This window comes from Pocillopora verrucosa, chromosome 3, assembly GCF_036669915.1.
Source record: "Pocillopora verrucosa isolate sample1 chromosome 3, ASM3666991v2, whole genome shotgun sequence".
Classification (NCBI taxonomy): Eukaryota; Metazoa; Cnidaria; class Anthozoa; order Scleractinia; family Pocilloporidae; genus Pocillopora; species Pocillopora verrucosa.
The window spans coordinates 6,839,982-6,865,168 of NC_089314.1; the positions used below are offsets into that span (position 1 = coordinate 6,839,982).

Consider the following 25,187-nt stretch of genomic DNA (forward strand, 5'->3'; position numbering starts at 1 on the left):
GTTTTTAAAGTTGTCTCAACTTTAAACTTTGTTCTGTACCTTTCCGTTTATTGTTAATTTAGCGGTATCTTTTATAGGATAGCATCCTGAGCAGTTATTACACCGCTAATTTATGAACGAGTAGTCCCTCTTTTTCGTCGAAGTCAGCTGCTCGAAGCCTTCAGGTTCTCAAGAGGCTGACGAATGGTGCTGTGTTGGGCAGACCTTGAGGACTTAGACCACATGCTTTTGCAAATGATATGCAGAGTAGACAGATTCGTCAAAGGAGGAATCTCCACCCCTACCCCACAAATAATAGCACAAATGTTTGAATCAGTTAACCCTACGTGATGGCTGGAAACATAACAATGTCAGCTACCACCCCAGCCCTCTCCTCCCCAGTCTCGCGCTTTTCTACCGCCTTTTTCTCCGGGGTAATGTTTCCCTGAGCAGTCTTGAGCGTATGTTATTGTAATGGAGTAGAAATGTTTGCCTTCCTCAGAACCTGTGTCAGAGGAACCGTTCTGTATGTATAGTAAACAAAATAGTAATGAACTTGTTGACATAACATAGTTATGAAATTGTTGACTGAGAGAGGATTTCTCCCAAACGATGTGGGCAACCCTACTTTCATCTTCCTTCAACTGTAGTGGAGCTTTGCATTATTCGGACACTAACTGTGCAAGGATATTCATACACGACACCATCAAGGGTTGGATACCTTGCCTTGAATGAGCGGCCAATCTAACTTATAAATAAATAAATAAATAAATAAATAAACAAATAGACAAATAAATACATCCATAAATGGATAAATAAATATCTTTATGGCTGAAGGGGTTTTTTATATTACCGGTACTCGGCCACTGGGCGTTAGTACCCGTTCTTTGAGATCTAACGGTTAATGAAGGAAATTTTGACATGAAAGAAGAGAATAGTATGCTAGTCCTTGTTGGTAGGACTGCTCTAACTTGAAGCTGCTTTGATAAAACAATTTATGAGTCAGAAAAAGCATTATATCTCTACAAGAAAGCCCAACCATATAGTATGATCAAACTGATGTTTGTACGTCCGACTTAATTCTTAGCGTACTATTGAGACTTGTTCGTCATAAAGATTATACGGAAATATTGACAGACTACGAAAGCGTAGTTTGATATATTTGCATTGATGCTGCAACTATAAGAAATCACATTTTCCTCTGGAAATATGTAGAGAGAGACCATAACAAAACACCTTTCAATTTTATTCGTCTTAACCTCCATTCCAGGCTAGTCTGCTCAGACCAAGCTATCATATATCAGTTAAAATAAGTTCTAACAAGTCTGTGGTTATTTGTCCTCATTAGACCTTTGCACCTGCTGGGTTTTCACCATGATGTGCTTGCTGAATCCTATGAAGAAGTTTATCATTCTCTTTAAAAAGACACAACAATGTCCTCTTGGAGTAATAATTGGAATCAATGTTCTCTATATTATCAATCACATCATGCAGAAGATGAGCTTTACCAAGACAGCTGCCAGGAGCATCATAGTTGATATGAGTAAAATGTACATGAAAATGATAATAAGAGGGCTGGTAATGAACATAAACCTGAATTTGGTCTTTACCAACACCATACTTATCCCTTATGGCCTCCTAGAAGAAAGACAAAAATACTATTAATATAAAACTACTTAACTCTTTAAGTCACCCTCGTGGCCTGGACAGAATTTCTCCTTACACTATCAGTATAAATCAAGCAGACAAGTAATGAGAATTAAGAAAAATATCAACTAGGGGATTATTAGTTGATCCAATTCCAAATTCTCCAAACTACATCATATGGATTGTATGGCAGACAGAAAGGAGAAATTACTAATGAGATCTTGGGAGTTAAAGGGTTAAAAAATGAGCTACTTACAAGGCAAAAATATATTGAAAAAGTAAAAAAATTAAATTTTTTAGATGCTATGTCATCTTCAGGATAAATAAGCACTGTCCCCTAAACTGCATAATTATTTTGGATCAATATCAGTATCTGGGTAACTACCCACCTACCCCTCCCCTAACCCAACATTAACCCTAAATTGTTATCAGTTGACTGTTGTTGAGTTAGGGGAGGGGTAGGTGGGCAGTTGTCCAGATACTGATATTGATCCATTATTTTTAATCATCTCCTTGGGTAATTCCTGATGTGAAGACATGAAGAGTTTTCCAACATAGGAGTTGATTTGTCTATTCAAACTAGTTTTCAAATGTTGGATCATTAGGCCTGAAAGGATTCTGCATTAACCCTATAAACCCTAAGAATGACTAGCACCAAATTTCTCCCTAGGATATCACCCCTGAATCACACGTTAGGGTCATGAGAATAAAGGAAATGATCAAATAACCAACAGAAGAAGCTTTTGATTGCTAAACAAATTCTCCTTGTCAGCACGTTAGGAAATGTATGAAGAGCAGTATGGAGAATTGGCATACTGATTTTAGGGTGTAAAGGGTTAATAAAAATATTAAGCTGTGCAGAGAATGCACCAGCTGGTAGAAAGCAACAGATTCTCTTAAAACATATTTGTGCTATGTAAATAGCTCATTTTTAAACCTAGGTGAACTTTGTAGACTTAAAACTACTCATTGCCAAAACTACTTATCGCCTGAAACTAAAGGGGACATTGTATATTAGCTACTTGCTATCTGAGCTGAATGCACAGATGCAACATAACTGTAATTTATATTAAAGTTCTATATTTATATTATAATTATTTTTCACATTGATTAATATTCAAAGTATTATATTTGTGCACCTCATTGTTGACTTAAATTACTGTAATGGTACTAATTTCAAATATTGTGATTAGATTTAAACTGATAGCCTAATGCCTACGTAACATGCAAAAACAAAGTCAACAGATGCAACACAATGAACTGCTGACAGCATGAGTCATGCCAAAAACATGTCTTTAAAATTTTTTCTCAAGAATTTGAAATTTATGTGAATATTAAAATATTAAAATCCTCTCTATTATGATTCTTGGATGAAATAAAATCATTTGTTTGCTCAAAATGATTCCACACATTCTTCATTAAAAGGAAAAAAGAGACAAACAAAACAAAAACAGTTTAAGTATCACACCAAACCAAAAAGAGCAACAGTAAAAATCTTCAGACTGAATTTAACCATTTAACTCCCAAGATCTGATTATTAATTCTCCCCTCTTGCTACCACACATTATCTTGTTTATTAATCATGAGAATTTGGTGTTAGATCAAGATACCATCTTCAGCCTGATTATTTTTTGTATTCTTATTACCTGTTTGTTGGATAAAGTATGGACATTTTTGGGAGAAGTTACATGTTTATATCATTTCTGGGGGTGAAAGGGTAAAGGTTAGGTTACCTGTCCTTTCAACAATATATTCCTCAATAGTGGTAGGTGGGATCTATCAAGATCTCTGAGTGATTTAATCTCTCGTCTACGGCCAATAGCCACCAGGTACAGGTTTTCAATCTGTTTCTGATCCCACTTCAAGTCTGGCAACAAAACAAAGCCAGTTTCCGGGTCATTATCTTCAAATACAACACGTTCCACTTCAGCCTTTTTTTCAAGAATGTTGTACACCCACTGAAACAAAATTTTAATATCAAGTGTTTTAGGTCAGTACTATAAACAGTTTAACACAACTATAAGATGCAATTAACCATTGTAGTAATAAATATCTTTGTTTTCTTAGAGTAATGTAAGTTTGGTTAATGTAGGTAAGTTGATGTTTAGTAAGTTGGGGATTCATTTGTGAGATAGTTTGAAGAATTGAGTAATTAAATTGTAAAAAAATTAGCATTTAAAAAATAAGACAGAAACAGAAAGAGTATTGAAAACACAGTTTTTAACAAAATATCTATACAAATCCAAGCTAATTGTTAATCCCAGAATAGTACATAATACAAATATAAGAAAACTTTTGTATTTGGCTATTTCCTTAATTAAAGAATAAATTTTTTTTCAAGCTTTATACTCCATACTGGTTAAGTACTGTTCATTACAGCAAAGATCACTCTCATCTTCACTGATTAATCCACAGTTCAAATATACGTGCATGATATTTGTATAATCACTGTCCATCATTCATTCATCACTTAACGCCAGTTTATTACATAACAAAAAAATTACCAGCTCCCAATTGGCTTGTTGGCTCAGTTGGTTGAGCATTGCAGCGGTATCACAGAGGTCATGGGTTCATCCCTGAAATTTTTTTCTCAGGCTTTGATTTTCACTACTTATTAAGTAACTTTCATTGCTGTTCACCCAACAGTTAGTTTGGGTGACCAGCTACAGTCTGAGTTCCTTATTTAGATAACATATAAAAAATTAAAGTAAAGTAAAATTGTTGTTGTTTTTGATGTTTTTGCTGATTTTCCATAATTTGTGGAGGCTCTGGTAATTAAAACCAAAGAGTCAAAAATATCGCAGAGCAATCAAACCGAAAAACATCACACATACCTGAATACTGAAAGATTTTTCCTCAATAAATGGAAGAGTAATTGATTTATAAACATCTGGAGTTTCTTGAACAAAATGCACATTTCGGGATGAAAATTTATCAAGATGTTTAGCTGTAGCTGGGTAGATTATTGTTCCCTTCAACGTATTGAAACGTGATTGTGGTTGGCATGTACACTGGTTGTAGATATCATTGTTAAATTCCATCTTAACGCTAGTTTCTGCAGACAACATTTGTGGTAAGGTATCTTCTGAAAAAGGTGTCTTCTCCAAAAGAACCACAGCATCAGATTCTGATTCTCCAAACTTTCCTGTAAATAACATGAATATCATTTACACATTTTTTAAAAATCCTTAGAAAGAGAGGAGGAAGGGAGTTTTTTTTTGATGTGACACTTCTAACAGTGTTAGGATAAAGCAGAATCCAATTCCGTTTTTACTCATAACAGTGATTGACAAAATCTGATGATCAAAACAGGAGACTAAATTGTGAATTACAAGTACAATTGAAAGGCTCAGAGCAAGAACGACCCCTTGATTTTTCGGCCATTTTTGAAAGTCTTCAGAAGTAGTTGTCAACTACTTCTGAACACTTTCAAAAATGGCCGAAAAATCAAGGGGTCGTTCTTGCTCTGAGCCCTCCAATTACTGATTGAATGGGACAACACAATTCCTGTTACCAATACCAATTAATTATAACCACTGCAATTTTGAAGACATTTAAATGCGTGAAAGGAGGGCTGATGGCTTGTTATTCTGTTACTTTAATACTTATTAATTAATTACAACATTTGACATGAGTGCAATAAACACATTTAAAAACAGCTTTTGAGCATTCTCAAAATGAAAAACTTGAAAAATTTGAAAACCGTGAAACAAAATCCTTCATTTTGGGACATTCCCAGCTTAGATGGTAAGTTTGTTTCTGTGGTTACAGTAAATGATTGATTGGTGGATCTATTTGTGTAAACAGTCAACCCTCCGAGACAACACCCTTGTAGGTGGACAGTTCTACTTACAGATACTCCTCTCAATTCCCCTTTTTTGTCTGTGGGAAAGCAACTTGTCCATTTTTTTAAAATTAATAAGAGTCTAACATAACACTCTCTGGTAAGCCAACTCCCACCATATTTTTCTTCAGTCTCAATTTCAGAAATAATTTTTGGCAAGCAGACAGTTCTACCAATGGACACTTTTCTCAATTCCAGTGGGTGTCTGCTTAAGAAAGATTTGACTATACTCAGTGAGATCTAACTGTCCAATTTCAGGTGTCTGATTACACTGTCAAACTACAATGCTACAGAATAACTGGTGAGAGGAATCGGATCAATATAAGTATCTGGGCAACTGCCCACCTACCCCTCCCCTAACCCAACAACAGTCAATTGATAACAAGTTAGGGTGAATGTTGGGTAAGGGGAGGGGTAGGTGGACAGTTGCCCAGATACTGTTATTGAGCAGAGGAATCTATATGTCTGATAGGTATATAGTTTCTCAAATTTTCACCTAGTTTTGATTAATTGGTACCAGGTCTTTTTCTCATCTGATTCTGCCTGTATTCTTACTCATGACAAACAAATTGGGCTCTGAAATGCCTATCATGCATTCTCGATCACTCGCAAGATTCAAGATTAAATTGGACTCCACGTGGTGCTATAAACATCACGTTATTAATTAACAGGCACCAAGTTTGCGAATAGATAAGTATCAGACCTTTGTTTCATCTAATTCTGTCTGTAAACTTATTCCTGATAAACAAATATTAATGGGACTCTGCAATAACCCTCGTCTAATTGTTGAACACTCGCAAGATTCAAGATCAAATCAGACTACACGTGGTGCCTTCAGCATCACTAATGACAATAACCTGATCAAGGAAAGATCGAGATATAACAATATTACAAAGTGAAGCACATGTCATCCTTTTTAATTATTAATACGGACGTTAGAAAAATACACCAACGGGAACTGTCATCACATTCCGGTTTATCATAAGCCTAAGTTCATCTGGCGTATAGTGAAAAGGTCAACAGGTGATATTCTTTATGTTACCTGACAGTTAACTAAATTCTGGTAATTTTGCATGCTTAGTGAAAAAGATCGACCCACCATGAACGGCGACAGTTTTACTTCTGGCATTTTCGTTCAGGACCTTGATGAGCTGGAAACCACGAAAACTTTGAATGCTGTTGTTATCCAGGCCATTCTCATCCGTTAGTTTGACCCGCTTAGCGCGCTGCACCTCGTTGGTGTCGGTCATTCTGGTCTTCTCCTGGACTATTCTCGTATTTCGGGTTTTTCTCGATAACAGATCGGCGAATAGCTTGGTAGCCACGCAGCTACTCTTCGGAGATTATCGAGCTTGGCAGCCATGTTGTGCTTTACCTGTCGGCACGCCCTCTCGGTGAGGCATACAAAACAAGCAATACGCCGCAAATCGTAAATTCATCTTCATTTATTATAACGGGTTAATCGGATGGGAATTTTTCAAGACATTTAAAGTCTGTGTCGTGGGAGAAAACTGAAGATATTTAAGGTGTGGGGCTACCAAGTTCCCGCTACCTAATCGGTAAGGAGAGTATTATGAAATGTTCCCGAAATATTCAGTAATCTCCAGCGTAGTCTGGTTTAAAGTTTATTGTAAGTTTATTCTGCGGATGAAGAAATCCCTGTCGTCTTGTAAGTGTTATAACTGATTTAATGATCCTATTTCCTTAAGAAGCAATTTTCTCTCCTCGAATTTCTCTACAGCGATATGCATGCTGACGGCAAGGTCTAAACCGGTCGATGTTGTTTTTAACATCAGTACATGGGCTTTTGTTTTATAATGATCTGTTGGTCTATAATGTGGCACTAATTTTTACGCTTAATTTTCCAGTTATGCTCAGAATTTGAAATTGAATAACGTCATTAGGTTTTTCAATCGTTTCCTTTAATTTCGCCATTTATAGAAATTGTCTCACGCATGATACTTCAAGCCAGGGACCTGAACGCTTTTACGTCACACTTAAATGGAGTTGATATTGTCAACGTTGATAAAATTCTTTCAGCAGATTACCACTATTGCCACGAAATACTTGAAACATTTTCATTTTTGGAATAGTTTCTCCAGTAATCGTACTTTGTATGCGTATGAACCTACTTATCAAGATTTTGTCTTTTGTTAGCTTCCGCAGCTATTTGCATTAGCGTATTTTGGCAAGCTCGCAAACTTATTTTGTAATAACCATTAATTCTAGAATTTCAAAGGTAACGATTTAAAAACATATAAATTCAGAGAGTATTTCAGGGTTTTTTTTATTAAATAATTAATGTAGATATAAATTGCATGTTTTTGTGTTAGCTCCTTATTATGACCGTACGATAGTCCGAAAGATAACCTCAGTTAACCGTGATAGTTTTTGTGGCAATAAATCCAACCTTCTTTTATTTCAATCACTGGCTGGTGATTTGAGGATAACTTTCCGTTCATCGTTTTCTTTGTTGTAACTTTTAACGACTATAAAACCTAAGTTTTTTCGTTTGTCTCACGATGTAGTCGCGTGTGATTTAGATCGCAACAAAAAGTTTTGAGTTTTCATTAACAATTTTAATGACTACTTCAGCTGCTTTTTCTCAATAGAAAGTTATTTGGAAATAGCACCATAGTTTTACTTTAGTCTGTGCTCTTGGTTACTTTATTGTTTTCTTTGCATTTTTAGGCTTTGCCGAAGTGTCAACATGGGGAAATTATTATCAAAAATATTTGGTAACAGGGAAATGAGAATCTTAATGCTCGGTCTTGATGCTGCCGGGAAGACAAGTATCCTACCAGAGAGCTGTAATTAATGTTACATGACTTTGTATGTTTTGTTTAACAAATGGATTCCATATTGTCTTTCATCTATTTCATATTATAAAGCATTAAATATTTTTTCTCATGTGCAGTTGGTCTAAATGCATGACATGATCATACACCCTAGCTAAAACTGGGGATTATCTGAGGATGAACCCCCAGTGATTTCCCCTGATTGTCAAAGCTTGCGTCTCCTACCACTAAAGAGTTTGTATCAAATTTAATTCAAGATTAAAGAGCATTTAGCCATTGGTACAGAAGAAGAGACATTTTTTTTTTTTTGTTCACGACATTGCAGAAGGTAGGAAACACTGAAAAATAAAGACCTCATACATCAAACAGAAAGCTGTTTGCAGACATTTTTCTTGCATGTTGCAAAGATATTTAAAGAATGATAAACACAATAGCCTCCATTTAGCATAAAAGTATGGTTGTATATTTGTCCTTGGACATTATCTTTCTCAAAGTCCACAGTTTCTTCAAGTTAAGCTCTCAGAGCTAGTAATATCTGCAAAAAATACCTGTGCCTATCTTTGTGCCAAATGGAGGCTATTGTTTTTACAGTAGGGTCAAAATGTGGTACTGACTAAAAATTTGCTCACTAAGCACAGCTAAGTGTGTCACTGATTTTCTCACCACATTTTCACATTATCTGTGATCTTTTACTGAACATACCCTCGGCAACATAGAATCTATTTGTGTTATTTGATTAAAACTAAAATGTTGTTAATGGTAACATAAGCTATGCCTCTGTCCTCCAATAGATCATAACAAAGAAGTAATCAAAATGTATGTTTAATTTGGCCTGTCATGTAAGTAATGGTATGCGAAGATAGCCAGTGCAGGACAGTTGTGCTACCAGACTCTTAATTCTTTCTTTATTTGACTTCTGCACATTGCAAAAACAAGTAATTGTTTTAGCTAGATTGAGATTGGTTACACTGGAAATAGCTGGCATGAGAGTAAGATGCAGTTGCAAGTTAACCTTTTAGATCCAGAGCAAAAGATCTAAAAAGGCATGCTGAGAAAAAAAATTAATACTTTTTACTCATTCATCAATTTTATTTTTAATTTGAATTTCCCTTGTTTAGATAAGGTCTTGACAACTTGTCATGTACAGAGTATCTGTATGTGTATGGTGCAGTTAAGTGTTTTGCCAAATTTTTAAAAGAGGCCAAACGAGAGTTCTTTTGTGGTATCAGGTTGTTGCTATTTGGGTAGAATTTTTCATAACAACCTTACTGTTGCTTATTTTTGCGGGAACTTAACCACATGAATGTGGAACAGACAAAGTCAAGTGGTGGTTAATTTTTGTTTAAACATTTTTTTTAGGGTCTTTAATTTTGACATTTTTCAACAATTGCAGAGTTTAAGTACTGCATAAATATTTAAAATTAAGGTACTTCAGTTCAAGAAATTATTTGTTGCCAAAAAAAAAATGATCTGGGATGTGCACCATATCTTCTGTCTGTAACTGATTTATGCATCATGAAAACATGTTACATGCTATGATGCAGATTTGCTCATAGCAGCTTTTCCCATTCCTTCAACTTTTCAGCAATGAAGGATTTTATTTTCTACATTTTGTACTTCACTGGTCTAGAAACTATAACAAAAACCATCAAAGAGTAAAGATATTTTACCTGTGCAAACCAAACCACCAACATTCCAGAATTTGAGGATATTGTTTATCATTGTTTGAACAGGATACTATGACTTTGTTAGCAAAATATTATTGTTATTCTTTGGTTTTTTTTTTATTATTGTTCTTCCATGTTTTGGTATTCCTTAACTAAATACAGCTGTATTATACAAACTTAAACTTGGACAATCTGTGACAACAATACCAACAGTTGGGTTCAATGTAGAGACAGTATCCTACAAGAATGTAAAGTTCAATGTTTGGGTAAGTGTAAAATTGTGTAGCTGTTAATCGTTGGTGTTTGGAGCACTTGATTTTCAATGTTATTGTAAGTTATGTTGTGCACAGCTGATACATACCCATTTGATTACATGCTATGATCAGGTAGTTAAGTGAATTTTATCGCCCAACATATTTTGGTCTGTATGTTCAACAAAAATTTTTTTTTTGTTGTCGTTTTAGTTCAAGATATATTAGACTACAAGTACAAACCAACATATTAGTGATGGATGTATAATTTGTTTTTTTTTGCTCCTTAAGACTACAATATTCTTAGCTTGCTTTTCAATTGTGTGCATTTGTGCAACATTTTGCTTGTAATGTATGTTACTTGTGGTCAAGCCATACATAGATAATATGTCTGTTGAAGAATTTACTGTAGCTGAGTTGGGTGATCTATAATTTAATATAATTTAGGAACCATTGAACTGCCTCTGTCTGGTTCAGTGGTTGTAATGATATTTCATACAAATTTGAAACTGCAAGTTATTGTATGTGTATTGTAAGTAAAGAACATTTTAATCCTTTCACTTCAGGATGTTGGTGGACAAGACAAAATCCGTCCTTTGTGGCGGCACTACTATGCTGGTACACAGGGCTTAATATTTGTAGTTGACTGTGCTGACCGTGAGAGAATTGATGAGGCCAGGCAAGAACTCCATAGAATCATAAATGACAGACTCATGAAGGAGGCTATTATTTTAATATTTGCTAACAAACAAGATCTACCAGATGGTGAGTTAAGTTGCGAAGGTTGTCTTTAGGACTGCATTTAAAGACACAGCTTTTTAGAGCTGTCTCTCTGTCATTTTTTAAGGACAAAATAAAACAAAATTATCATGTTATACTACCCCTACTGTCATAGTACCACACAACTTCTTTGAGAGAAATGTCCAATAAAATCATTTAAATTCAGGATTCAGAAGATACTGCTGATTGTTGTTGAAACAGAAGCTCTTTTTATGGTCATAAACAAAATACAGTATTCTTAAAGCAAAATACAACAGGCCATCCTACATGGCATGCTATTGAAGCAGTGGATGCCATTATATCCTAGGGGACTCCCTGACCCTTTTAATGCACTACTTTCACATTTTATGACCATCCACACATACTCTTGGGTGTAAATGAAGAGAATTGTCTCAGTCAACATTCATTCTTGCAATAATCAGGTCTCACTCCTAGACTCACGATCTTCTGTTTTTGTGTACACTCCTGAATGGAGAAAGGCAGCATGTCTCCTCTCTATAGTGAGGGCTCAATCCCAAACCCATGGGCTATTGTCAGTCATATACACTCCTGGATGAAGAAAGGCAGTTTCTCTTTCTGAATTATCTTTTTTCCATAGTCAGGGCTCAGTCCCAAACCCACAGTACAATGCTAGTTATGTATTACTTAGGTGAGTGTTTTTTTCTTCTCTCACTCCCATGTGTAATCTCTTATTTCAGCAATGAAACCTCATGAAGTACAAGAAAAACTGGGTCTGACAAGAATCCGAGATAGGAACTGGCATGTGCAGCCATCATGCGCAACAACTGGCGATGGTCTCTATCAAGGATTACAATGGCTAAGTTCTAACCACCGAACATAATGCATACCCAATATGATGGTCAATATTTTCACAATAATTAAAAATTAATTCTTGAGTTCTTTTAAAACTGTTCCATATCTGAAACACTACACAAAGTGAATTCAGGGAGGCAGAACCAGTTAGAATTTAAAACTTTAGATGAAGCTTGACATTTGACTGACATACTGCTGTGTATATTACACAGTGTACTACAGTAATGTAGCAAGGAATGGTTTGCTATTCTCTTCTGTATTGGGACCAGTTTGAGGCATATGATAATTAACTGAGGAGTAAGAGAGTCAGTAAACAGCTATTTGTTATTCTTTTTGTCATTATTATTATTGTAGTGCAGCTTAAGTATTTGGTGAACAGAAGGTGGCCTCAGAATACTGTCCAAGTATATTATTTATTGTTTCTGATATCACTGAATTTGCTTTTGGAATCAAAGGGTGAAGCAAGCTTTGCTTTCTAGAACAACATTTGAATACTAATGAAGGTATCAAGCTGTAACCACCCTCAGCCTTTGCTGATTCTTTTAAAGTATTTTCCCTATAAACACTTTAATGTTATAGTTAAATAGGAAAGCTCTTTGTTAAGAAAATGAAATTCAAGAAGAACCCAAACTGGATTCTGGAATAATTTTTTAAGAAACAATGTGGTCACATTGTAAAATCTTAAGGAAAATAATGATTTTCAGAGGTAAATGTTGTCAAGTTACTGTATTGTCTAATTATGTTATTCACATGATGTTAATATTCATTATTAATCATTCTTGACATCCTGAACTTTAGTGAGAACTAATTTGAGGACTCACCAGTACTACTTTTTCTTTTGGTAGCCTGTTCCTGGAATTCAGTCAGTAAATGACGCTTAATAGTAAAGAGCACAAAAGTAGTGGAGGAGTGGAGTAATGAGATAGTAATTTTGGGTCAGCCCAAAAACTTTTGGCCTGACCCAAACCTCTCTAATTTTCCACTTATCTGCTACTATGGCCTTGTTTGCTTTTTCACTTCATATTATTAATTGAATGCTGGGAAAAGAATAATTTTTGGTAGTTTTTTTGTTACAACACTAGCAGAAGATAGCTGTGGAAGGTCAAATATTTCCATCATTTGTCATTTGTTTTTCTTTGTTTTTGCACCATAATGGATTTGATCTGCTTAATGAGGGAGACAAATTAGGCACCTTAGTTCAGTGATTTTTGTATAGGCAGAGTTTCTGTTATGGTGCAGTTGTGAATGTCATGATGAATTTTTTCTTCTGCATGATAGTAAGTAAAAATTGACAGTTACATTGGATTTTCTGATTTTTAATCAGACAGTAATTGATACAAAATAAAATAAGTATTTGAATTAAGGAAGTTACCTTTGTTCAATGGTCACTGGGATGTCCTGGTGTGTTTACAGCAACTCCCAGTTGAGAAAGAAGACCCTTGTTTAGGGTTGGTGTTTGTAATTAAAGGAGATTTTTTACACACTTGTTCCTTCATTCATCATAGGTCAAATTAATAATGTTAGTTCAACTTAGCAGAGTGTGATTTGGTCCGAAATCATGATCTCAAAATCAAACAGGTGTGCAGCACTGGGTTGATTTGAAATTACAAGTATGATTTCAAATCAAACTTGCATGACATGAAGTTCAATTACTACTATATCCATTTCAAAAAAACAAAATTCCGTCACTCTGATACAAGATTTATTAGTCGGTACAATGTTATGTTGATCAAGTAGGTTGTTGCTAGGTTTTAGAAAGTTGCAAAAGTTGTCATTCATTTTCCTGATATTTGCTTGGTGTCCTTATACAAGTGATTGGTTTTTTTATCTTAGTTAAGCTCCCTCATTGGCTGGGAAAAAGGTAACGACGATGTAGGGCAAACAATGTTGGGATTTGTGAATGAATTTCACAGATGACAGTCAATCAGGTTACAAGGATCACAAGTGATTTTTAAATGGTGAAAAGCTTAAATTGGGCTGTATTTATGCCAATTTGAAACAGCATCAAACAATGGCCATCTGCTCAAGCCACTAGGCAGGACCACTGTGTTTACCGGTGAATTTCTAAGGACTGAAATTGGGCATATTCTGATCAGGGAGAATGATTATCCTGAATTTAAACTTTGTATTGCTGGAACTTGTTGGGAGTATGAATAGTAAGGAGTAGTTCAATATTATCCTTTCGTCTTTTGTTAAAGGGTTTGTGCTCTTAAGTTGAACAAAATAGAATTCATACCCTTTTAAGGCAAAAATGAAATAAAATCAACCTAGATATTGCAATGTTCACTGTCTGACTGACAGACTAGTTTCCCTGTAGTCAGGAATGTTCTCCCAGTTCCCACCAAACACCTCATGAAAATTATTTGGTTTTTAAGTGGACCAACATTTTGCAAGCTTGTGTATACCATAAGATCGCAAGGACAGAATTTATCACAAACCCAGTGATTTTTCGTTGATTAAAAATCCAAAACAATTTTTGGATCACTTTACATTTCTTAACGGACACCTGATAACTGAAATAAGTTTGAAAGAACCAGTCAGTAATCATTTTGATTACTGACTGGTCCCCTGATGTGAGCATTCAGATGCTGCTTGTTTTATAATTAAATGATCTATAGCTTAAAAGTTAAACCGTAGTCGGAAAAAGTAGTGGTTTATGGCCAACTTGTTACAGGCCTGTAGAAATAAAGTCAACTGGTGTCCCCCAAATCCAACCGTGTAACCAAGAAAATTCTTACAACCGCTTGGCTGTAAAAGACCTGGGTACGAGACCAGCGGTCCCCAGCCCCCACCACTTCCCCCTCGAAAAAACAAAACTAAATAGATCAATAAAAATAAATAGATGTGTCAAAGAGTAAGTTCTTAATGGTGGAGTTTCGGTCTCATTAGTTAGCACGGGTTATGAAATTTTATCGATGCCCATTCGTGACCCAGACATTATTACCCATAGTCCCTCTGGGTACTCCTTTGAAAGAGGCTGGGTCCTAGGATGCTATCAGCCAAGGTGTGTTTCTTATTCTGAAAATGGCGGAGCATCTAACAATGCAATAACGATATTTTGAAAGCCACAAAGCCATAGTTTCGCCGAGTTCTAACCCTTATTTGCCAATTGAGCCTCAAGGTAGGGTATTGTTCTTCACTTTTGTTCTGTTGTCGGTTTTTAGTCAAATGTAGAGTCATGTTCGCTGTATCAACTTACAAACGCCTACATTTCGTTCTTGAAATCTGGAAGCTCTTGATTGTACGTTTATTTGCTTTGTGTGGTAAGATTTTAGTATTCAAACCGTGTATTGTATTGTATTGTTTTTTTTTAATTTGGAATTTCTCTTTTCCATACAGTACTACTCGTTTCTCTGAAGCTTAAAATCGAGGATGTTTGCTTCAGAGAAGACATTACTTCGATCATTTACAGTAGTTATTTTCACTCTGTCTGTGGCAGCGTTTGATATTGTTTCCATTTTATTTGTGTACTTGATAATATATTTCCCGTCCTTCCTTCGTATTTTTCCTACGTTTTCAAAATGAAGTTAAGAATTTTAATTGACTGGTTTACGTTTTGCTGAAGCAAAAAGAACTGTTCTGATTTCAACCTCGTTCTTTTCCCCGATGATCGATATTTGTCATGTTATGTGAACAGTATTTACTGTAATAAACACCGAGTTCTGGCTTTTAGAAGTAGCTACTTAGTTCAAAATCAGCCTTGCACTTTGGCTATGTGTAATCACAAAACTTAGCTGAATTGTAACAGTGCTGATATGATGACATGGAATGTTTTTTTCATGAATATTGAATGCATAGTGTGTAGTATACAGGGCTTGAAATGATAATTTCATGCTAGTACTACCTGTTTAGTGGAGGAGAATCACTTCAAAATATATGCTGGGTTTAATAATTCCAGAATATTTGATCACTCACCTCTTACTACCTGTGTGCATCAATTGTATTAGATTATTGCTGGAATATTCTTGCATCCTTAAAATAATCACAACCATTTGGCATAGGTTTTATTACATTTGCCGTATGTAGAGGAATGCCTCATGCATCATATCCAATATTTATAACATATCAGGCAAAATTACTTAGTGCTGACTGGCTGAGACAGGGGGGATTTTTCATTCATTTCAGTAATTGCCAAGGTGCAAACATATATTTAAATTGAAAACATTAAAAATGCTTAACTTTGCCTAATTTTATTACAATTTAATTGATGGCAAATATTTTAGCAGGGCTGGTTTTATCTATGGCATCGCTGTATAAAAATGCAATTTCATATAGTTGATTTGCTTGTTTTACATTCATTGATTCCAACTGAAAACTGAGATGGCTTCTTACAATATTGTGTAACAGCACACACATTTGACCTTCTGATAAGAGAAAAATTTGTGCCTTATATTACAAACGAGTAATCGTATGTTTTCTTGTAAAAGTTAGGATTAATATTGTTTGTGTTATCAGGAGTTGCAGAAATTGCCCTCTTTACTGTGCAACTTGGGTAATTTCTTCAACTTCTGAAAGCAGGTGTGGTATTTATTTGTAATTTTTCTTGGCTCTGTGTCTACCTATACTAAAGCCAGCAGTACACATGGTAATTTTTGTTGTTAATTGTTTTGGTAATTACCACTAATCCTATGCAGCAGCTGAAAAGTTGTACTTTATTTACTACTTCTGGGATTTGGAATAAAAAACAGGACGTACACAGGAAAATGGATTGAATGTTCAAAAACTAAAAATGCTTGTGTTTCATTTCCATTTACAGGCTTTGCCTAAGTGTCAACATGGGGAAGCTATTATCAAAAATATTTGGTAACAAGGAGATGAGAATTTTGATGTTAGGTCTTGATGCTGCCGGAAAAACCAGTATCCTTTCGTCACTGTTATATTTTCATTTTTAAATTGTTATTTGTAAATTGATTTGGTTATCAGATGATATTTCATTTATTTCCCTGAGCTGCATGTTAAAAATAATTTTAAAAAACATAAAATGATAAAGGATATAGAATAAAAATCATTTTCAGTGTGTTTCAGGTCATCAAAGTTTACTAGTCAGGGCTGCTTTAACCTGTGATTAACCATGTTATCTCACAATACACTAATTACAAGAAACTTCATTATTAAACTTCATCTCCAAGGGTGCAATTGGCTAAAAGCAGACTGTTTGCTCTTTCAGCATTATCTGAGGAAGTATTTAGCATGAGTTAAAGATAAAAGAAGCTTAAAACAAAACCTTGAAACTTTCCTTACTGACAAATCTTGTGGCAGGTTGTTCTTTGTACAAATTCTTTATACAGGCATGACCATTGGTTTTCTTTTCAGTCAAAACTAACAGTAGCGGTACATAAGTATTACTGATACAGGATACCTATCCTTAACATTTTACCAGCAATTTTATACAAACTTAAGCTTGGGCAGTCAGTAACAACTATACCAACAGTAGGTTTTAATGTGGAAACTGTTTCGTACAAGAATGTCAAATTCAATGTGTGGGTAAGTGTTATGTTAGTGTACTGAGGTAAGCACATTCAGGGTCCTCAGAGAGGAAGACGTGTAGGCAGTGAGAGAATTGTTAATCCTTTAACTCCCATGAGTGACTAAGACAGAATTTCTCCTTACAATATCAATACAATATCAAGCAGGCAAGTAATGAGAATAAGTAAGAATCTGAATTAGGGGATTATAACCTTCAAGGGCCAATTGTTATCATTATTATATTATTATTTTTTTGAACTACAATTTCAAAAAAAAAGTTTTGTAAAATGTTGAAACCTGTGCAAGTTATTCACAAATATATTTGCAAACTAATTTCCTAATCCTGCTCAAGTGTGAATAACAAATTATAACATGTGAATATAAATGACTTCCCAAGATTTTTTTGGCTGCAAAACATCCTGTTTCTTAAATTTTAATTGCAGAAACATCTCATGATCTCAATTGCACACGGTAAACTTTATTTCAATTTCCATGTCCCAGACTAGACTGTCAATGGGGAAATGTAAAAGGAGAAGAGTCCTTTGATAAAAGACAAAAGAAAGGAGGGCTGTGAGAGAAAAAATTGAAAAATTTTATGAGAAGGGCAAAAATATTTCACCTTAACAGACAAGGGCTCATTTACATACTGTTTATGGTCTTATTGCAAAGGTCTACCATATCCTCAAGTTAGAATTCAAAGCTCATTTCTAGTTATTAATTACTTTTTTTAATGATTGATTCAAATAGCAAAAGTTGCACTGTTATTAAAAACCAGCAATCTTGAGCATTAAACAATTTATTTCAGGATGTTGGTGGACAAGACAAGATCCGGCCCCTATGGCGCCACTATTATAATGGTACCCAGGGCTTGATATTTGTAGTGGATTGTGCAGACTTAGACCGCATTGATGAGGCAAGAACAGAACTTCACCGGATAGTCAATGACAGGGAGATGAAGGATGCCCTAATTTTAATATTTGCAAACAAACAAGACTTGCCAGATGGTGAGTGGCTTGTCTTTTCTTAACCCTTAAACTCCCAGAAGTGACTAACATATAACATCCCCCCTTCAATAATGTTATACATCATTCAGCCAACTAGTAAGACCATAATAAATTCCTTGTTGTGCATTTTGCGAAAAAGAAGTAGAAGTTCATGAGAATGAGAAAGGTTCTTTGAATTGTTGATGCACCAAACCACCATTAACTCTTTACACCCTAACAGCAGGAGGCATATTCTCCATACTGTTAAGCATACTCTGCATATTTCTTAAGGTGCTAAAAATAATAACTTATTTAACAATCAAAAGCTTCTTTAGTGATCATTTTCCTATTCTCATGACCTTTATGTGTGATTCAGGTATGATATTGTAAGTAGAAATTAGATGCTGTCACTCTAAGGTGTCGAAGGCTTAAAACTTACTTTAATGCATTTTGCTCACAGCTATCAAACCTCATGAAGTTCAAGAAAGATTACACCTAACCAAGCTAAGAGACAGAAATTGGTATGTCCAGCCGTCATGTGCTACATCTGGTGATGGCTTATATGATGGATTGACCTGGCTTTGTTCCAATCATAAACATTAATTATTGAAGAGAGCAGCTTTGGTGTGTGTATACACTCTAGCTACATGTACTATAATTGTTGCCTTATAATTTTTTATACCCACCTTAAGATAGATCTTGAGGGTAGATTATTGCATGAGTATCTACGGAGTAGTTTAATGTTTGATTCATGCATCTCTACATTTAGTGGATGAAAGTGTAACTTCTTGCTTGATAAGCAGAAGAAGAGTCTGTTACTAATAACAAAACATTGTAGGTTATTTATATAGCACCTGTTCTTTTAATGTCACTCAGTAGTTAAAAATTGAAGCTATTAATTTAGAGTATATTGTACATTTAGGGCATAACCCTCGTATAGAGTTTTAGTGTCTTGAAAATACTTGACTTAACCCAACCAAACAATAGCTGTTTCATTGTCTTTTCACTGAGCATTGCTTTTAAACAAGCATTGCTTTTAGAGAAGGCAACTTGATTTTATGCATTCGGATTTGGTTTTAGACCTCCTAAAGAATGAAAAATCAAACTTTGTTGATCGCAAATAAACTTATCGACTGCAAATATGACCTTAAACTGTACAGATACTCAGTGGATCAAAAGGACATTGCTAAAAATGGACAGATTGCAAATGGAGTTTCACTATAGCAAGTACAAAACTGTCTGCAGTGCAGTTCAAATCTGCAGATTTTGTGGGAGTGGCAATGACTTAAACACAACTCTGGGCTTAAGTTTAAGATTTGAGTAAGAGGATTTGGGTTTTTACACACTCATTGTAGACCAGCAGCTTTTAGTGTTCAAATGGTTTTAATCATTTAGCTAGTATTTAGGAGTGAAATTTCACTTCCAGACCTGATATGGTTGAGTTATTAGAACCACACACAAAGGTTATCCAGTTTTAATGCTTATCAGTTTGTCCTCAACAATCCTGCCTTGTATGTTAATCCTGGATTTATTATGAATTGATTTAAAACTGTCTGCACTGCTGTTGTTCACCACCATTCTCTATGTCATTGTGAGGACATTTTAACAAGAGCACATTTAAAAATGGTTTCAAAAACCTTTGTGACATGATAGTGGTAGCAATCAAATGTTTTTTATTTTCTATTGCAATATTTGTTGTTTGATTTTGTTAGTCATGTTACCCCAGAACATGAGATCTACATGAGCAAAAGAAATGAAAGAATTAATAATCTGTAACTATTTACTGCCTTTTCCTTGTTGTTGAAGGTTAATCTGAAAATTGGGATGTTTTGTGAAATAGACTGTTGGCCAGTTGGTGATGTTATAGTCATTTGCAATGCAATGTTCTGCAGCAAACAGCACTAATAGCTGTGGCTGTTGCCAACTTTTTATGGCGAACACCACTTGCCAACTCATGGGAAACTTCCTTCAACTCAGTATTTTGTCACTTAACCTTTCTTATAACTCAAGATAACAGGCATAAAATACATTTATTGAAGTTAAAATTTGCTGTTTGTTCTAAGAAGTCATTGATTTTATTCTGACTGATTATCAATTCTGGATTGAACGATTGAGGTTTAGGCTTTACTTGGTATGTCAGCAGTTTGACCTGTATGTTGGCAAGTTGACTAATGGTGTTGGCAAGTTGGTTGTGGATGAGTTGACATGCTGGCAAAGTGACCAGAAAACCTCTGCATGGCATTATCCACCCCTTTGAAAGAAGAGGCTCACCTTGGAGTCTTTCAGGTCTCTAAATTAACTCTTTACACCCTAACATCAGTATGCATTTTCTCCATAATTTTCTACACATTCTCTAAGGTTTTGAAAAGGAGAATTTCTTTAACAATCAAGAACTTGTTTAGTTTTTGATCATTTCCCTTATTCTCACGACTATGATGTCTTATTCAGGGGTGATCTGGTGTGGAGAAATTAGATGCCAGTCTCTCTTAAGGGTTAAAGGGTTAATGGTTGTGCATAGTGAGTTGTTGGGTTATAATCACTTTGGTTTGTAATTTTGAATTACAGATGAAACAACAACTAAAGAAGTAAAAGTTATCAATAATAATTCTTATAAATAGTCACTTGCTTCTGTTGGTTCACACATGATTTGAGACAGACAAGTAGAGTATTTGACCATGCTTTTGCACCCAAAATTGAATAACCGTGTTGTTAAAGTGTGTCTAGCACTAAAGTTCAGTTAATATAGATTACTTAGTAAAAAGTGCGATGTAAAGATTTTTATTCACAAGTTGCAATGAATGTCCAGAATTTTCAATTGAGAAAAATGTGTGGATAGTTGATCAGCAAAGGCATTCTGGTTGATCTGAATTTTATTTGATCACATGGTTTTCAGGGGGAATGGAAGGGGATCGTTCATTGTTAACACAGTGTGAAGGGGGAACTACAGTCAATTGACTGCCAATAAGTGACAGTCATTAGAATACAGAAGAGCCTTAAGGGGGGTATCAAGTAGATTCAATTTGATACAACCAGACCCTATGCTCCCTCTCCTCTTCTTCCATGACCAAACAATAAATAGGTGAGTTGCAACTAAAATAACCTTTCAATTGTAATTTTAACTATTTTCAATTCTTAGGAGAGTAAGAATTAGATATAAAGTTAACTTTGCCAACTTATACTTGACCTGACGCATATCATGGTCATTGCCTACAAACAATTGTTTTCTGCACAGCGTGTCCATGAGTTCACAAGTTCACATGTCCCTCACACAGATTTAACAAAAGACTGACAGGTGTGGGACTAGTGTGTTGGCTGTAAGCCATTCAGTTCTGCACTCGTAAGGCTCTGTGACTTAAAAGGGATACAGTAGACCTTCAAGAGCCAACTTTTTTCAGTGTTTTTTTTTCTTTTGTTTATTTTGTTGCTCTCACCTCAAACAAAACAATGTAATTTTAAATTAAAGTCTTCAAAAAAATATGTCAAATATTAAAATGCATGCAAAGTTGTTTGCCAAAGCCAAAAGTTTCTTTTCCAACATTGGTTCCTCCCTTAGCAACTAATGAATAATAACTTTCCTTTGTTTTTCCTTGTTCAAGCTTTTAACAAACTAATTTTGCATCCTGATAAGAGTAAGATTATTTTGTCACACACTTCATAAAAGAATTTCAATTTTCAGTCTTTCTATCAGTATTGATTAGAAAAAAAAGAAAAGCTATGAGTATTGGTAGAACACAAGGAACACACCACATTTTGGAACAAAGACTAATTCCCAGAGTTTATGGGTACGTGGCAGCCTGGGTACGTGGTGAGTGTGAGAGAGACTGGAACGAACAAGGGGTCTCTTGGTAGCACCTCGTTTTCGCGTGATCAATCTGCTGTTAGTGCGCGTTCGAGGAACCAACACACTTGGGAGGAAGCCTGCAGAGAAATTAACCAGAAGCGACTAAAAACGTATCCATTTCTCGCCAACCGAGGCGGTTGCATCGAAAGATACATTCTTGTGTAATCTGGTCATCATTTGAACCAATCGTTATAAACTTAAAACCAATTTATCAGCGAAGGAGGTGAAGCATCCGATTCACGGTAGGTTTAAATTTTTGGGACTTCGTGTGACGTTAAATTCTCAGTAATCACTCCTGTATCCTAGCTCAATTCGCAGCTTTCAAAGCATGTCTCATGGCTGAAGTGAATATGGTTAATTCTTTTCTAGCAGACGCTTTCGGTTGGATACTAAAAGAATAAAGCTTTTGAGGTGAAACGTTTGGCGCCATCTTGGATTTTTGGAAGGAGTGCACGAAGACAGGCTCACTAAGGTAAGGTATAATGTTCAGTGTTATGCCTTGTTACTTAACAGCATTATCCTTGTCATTCTGTCGCACTTGAAGCTTTCTGCCAAAATTTCTCACGAGCTGGAAATAGAGACTGAATTCTGTACCACCCTTTATCATTCTTTCTTTTGCCCTGTTGCAAAATTATAGTGATTTAATGTCTGCAAGGGGAAAATTGTACAATTGCCATTCTGAAGGATTCAGAAAAGTATGAAATACTGAGAGTCATTTGCTGATTTTTTTTCAGATATAAATGATCTAAATTCCATAAACAAAATCACAATCAATGGGAAAGAAATAACACTTGAATTCTTTTGGGGGGAGATTATAAATTCATTTTAATCATGTTGGGACTTAAAGGTGCCACCTCACTCTATGCTTGTGTCTGGTGCAAAGTTCATAAAGGTAAAAACCTAGGGTAGTTTCAGTAAACCACCACAGCACTGAACAGTGGAGAAAAATCAGTATTGAAAAAATACAACAAAAACAACAGTGAATGGGATAGCAATCTCAAATACTTCAAAACCATTGATTTTTTGTTCTTTGGATTTAAAAAAAGTTCTCTTAAAGCTGGCATTCAAGGAAGTGAAGGTCTACTCTCATGTCCTTTCTACTTACTAAACAAATTGTAAAACAGCCTGCACACTGTGTGTATTTCTTGGTTGTAAATATGAAAAATTTAAATAAATACAAGAATATGTAATGAACTACTACAAAAACAGAGATTTTCTATTTTGTAATAAATACACAATGCCAAATAGAATCAAATCCAGTCTTGGTTTCTTTAATTTGTCTCATGTCAGGCTACATGCTGTTCTACAAAAAGGAAACAATCAATTTCTTTGGCCTATATTGTGGGCAAGGTGTAATTGACTCCCCTGTCAAGGTATAAGTCTTTGGACTCCATGATAAAAAACAGTCTGACCTTCACAGGAAAGTCAATTTGCACCCCATCCCCTACACTACCTATTAGCCTGTGCCACCCATTAGGAAAGTGGCATCTTATAAAATCCTGTTTTTCAAGGAAGATGTATGTGCTGTCATTGCTTTTTCATCCCTTATCTTTGATCAAAAAGTTAAAATAAGTGTGGTTAAAAGCAATGACAGTGGGTAATTGAGACTTTAATTTTAACTGCTCTAAAATGCTAATGTATAGACCCTCACTGACATCAGCAATCTCCTGCTGTGTGAGCCTTGGTTGTTGAATGACCTAAGGGCTGAGAAATAACATTCATCTTCAAAGATGGTATTATGATTTTTACATTAGATAGCAAATGACTACATACAAGCACAGAATATCAACAGAGAAAACCAATGTAATGGTTCCTCCTTTTTTTTTTTTTTTTTTTTTTTTTTTTGTTTAATTATAAAGCGGTTAGTCACTCACAAGATCTTACCTCAAGGCAAAGGTGTTGAAATTCTCCTCTGGCTCCCAAGAGTTTTGTAGGCTCTAGTAGCCCTTCCACTTGATGAAATATGCATTCTAAAACAATGATTAAGTAAGGTATAACATGTATTCGTTATTAAAGAGAGATTCTTTTCAATCAAACACTCAGAGCAAAGTGGATTCACTTACCTTTCCCTTAAGGACTCTTTGAGACACCCACATCATGAACCAGTGACTGTCCTAAATTTCTCTGATGAATTCTGTGCATGAATTTGACTTCCACATGTAGTAGCTTCGCTAGAGAAGAAAACACATGAGATTCCAGGAACACAAAAATTCTATTGACAAGACGGCAGACTCTCAAAAGCACAGGGCAGCAAAGGTCACATGACATAAATGTCACTGTCACTACACTACACCACAGTGACCAATTTTGGTATTCTTAGAGTTCACCTTGATCGTGTGATCAAGGTAAGAAGGGGAAAGTAAAATTGAAGTTATTAACTCAATTCACTGTTGAAATCTCCTCTCACTTCAATAATCTTCTGCTTTGGTTGATAATGGACAATTGAGTTAAATTACTATAGACACCAACAGATAAGCAGCACATGCAAATATAGAAGTTTTTGAAAAGAACTGGAAAGAAATCACCAGTGGAGTCTAGTAGCTCTTAGTGCTTCCTTCAAAGAACATACAACTGTGCAAACTCACTAACCTCAAAAGAGGAGAATACTTAAATCCCTATAGTACAGCTCAGATATGGGCGTATGAGCATGTTATTCTACACATTTTGTTGTACACATTCATTCCTGGGATCTGATTGGTTCAGAGAACAGACACTATTCTCCCATCCTGCTTGCTTTGCATGTTGAGTTGCCGAATACATCCCTATTTTTTTTCTGTTCATGAATACTTACCATTTTGCTGGGTGGGCAGCATTGTTAAGTGAAGGCTTTGGTCAGGACCTTTAGCTGGTTCATAACTTTTTTACCTTTTCCTGCCAAGGCTGCATAATACTACCCCATTTGCCAAAGGCAAGAGAACCTAAGCTAACCCAAAGTAACAACACTTCAAAATTTAACCAATATATCAGAAGCTACTTGTTTAGTATGCTATGTATACAATGTGACCTATTGTCTATGTAGTTGGTTTTACAGTCCTAAGAAACAAACTATAAGCCCTGAAATATTTGGTGCAGTAAGAAGTTAGCTCTTTAATTTCATCATCATGGATAGTCATTCCAC

At 35.3% G+C, this 25,187-nt stretch overlaps 3 protein-coding genes across 3 annotated transcripts; 2 read left to right on the top strand and 1 right to left on the bottom strand.

Annotated features, from left to right (window-relative positions):
* Positions 1 to 861: 861 nt before the first annotated feature.
* On the bottom strand, positions 862 to 6,755 carry LOC131777327 (m7GpppX diphosphatase). The gene is made up of 4 exons (XM_059093599.2): positions 6,570 to 6,755; positions 4,461 to 4,771; positions 3,360 to 3,584; positions 862 to 1,617 (listed from the first exon to the last, which is right to left on the bottom strand). The coding sequence occupies exons 1-4, from the start codon at positions 6,718 to 6,720 to the stop codon at positions 1,324 to 1,326; spliced, it is 981 nt and encodes a 326-aa protein (XP_058949582.2). The 5' UTR covers positions 6,721 to 6,755; the 3' UTR covers positions 862 to 1,323.
* A 51-nt stretch (positions 6,756 to 6,806) lies between these two features.
* Positions 6,807 to 13,262, top strand: LOC131777328 (ADP-ribosylation factor 6). Its single transcript, XM_059093600.2, has 5 exons — positions 6,807 to 7,029; positions 8,162 to 8,262; positions 10,098 to 10,201; positions 10,753 to 10,951; positions 11,665 to 13,262. Exons 2-5 carry the CDS (start codon positions 8,181 to 8,183, stop codon positions 11,805 to 11,807), a joined length of 528 nt encoding a protein of 175 aa, XP_058949583.1. The 5' UTR covers positions 6,807 to 7,029; positions 8,162 to 8,180; the 3' UTR covers positions 11,808 to 13,262.
* A 1,504-nt stretch (positions 13,263 to 14,766) lies between these two features.
* Positions 14,767 to 20,989, top strand: LOC131777338 (ADP-ribosylation factor 6). The gene is made up of 5 exons (XM_059093619.2): positions 14,767 to 14,900; positions 16,536 to 16,636; positions 17,160 to 17,263; positions 18,051 to 18,249; positions 18,689 to 20,989. Exons 2-5 carry the CDS (start codon positions 16,555 to 16,557, stop codon positions 18,829 to 18,831), a joined length of 528 nt encoding a protein of 175 aa, XP_058949602.1. The 5' UTR covers positions 14,767 to 14,900; positions 16,536 to 16,554; the 3' UTR covers positions 18,832 to 20,989.
* The last annotated feature ends 4,198 nt before the right edge of the window (positions 20,990 to 25,187 follow it).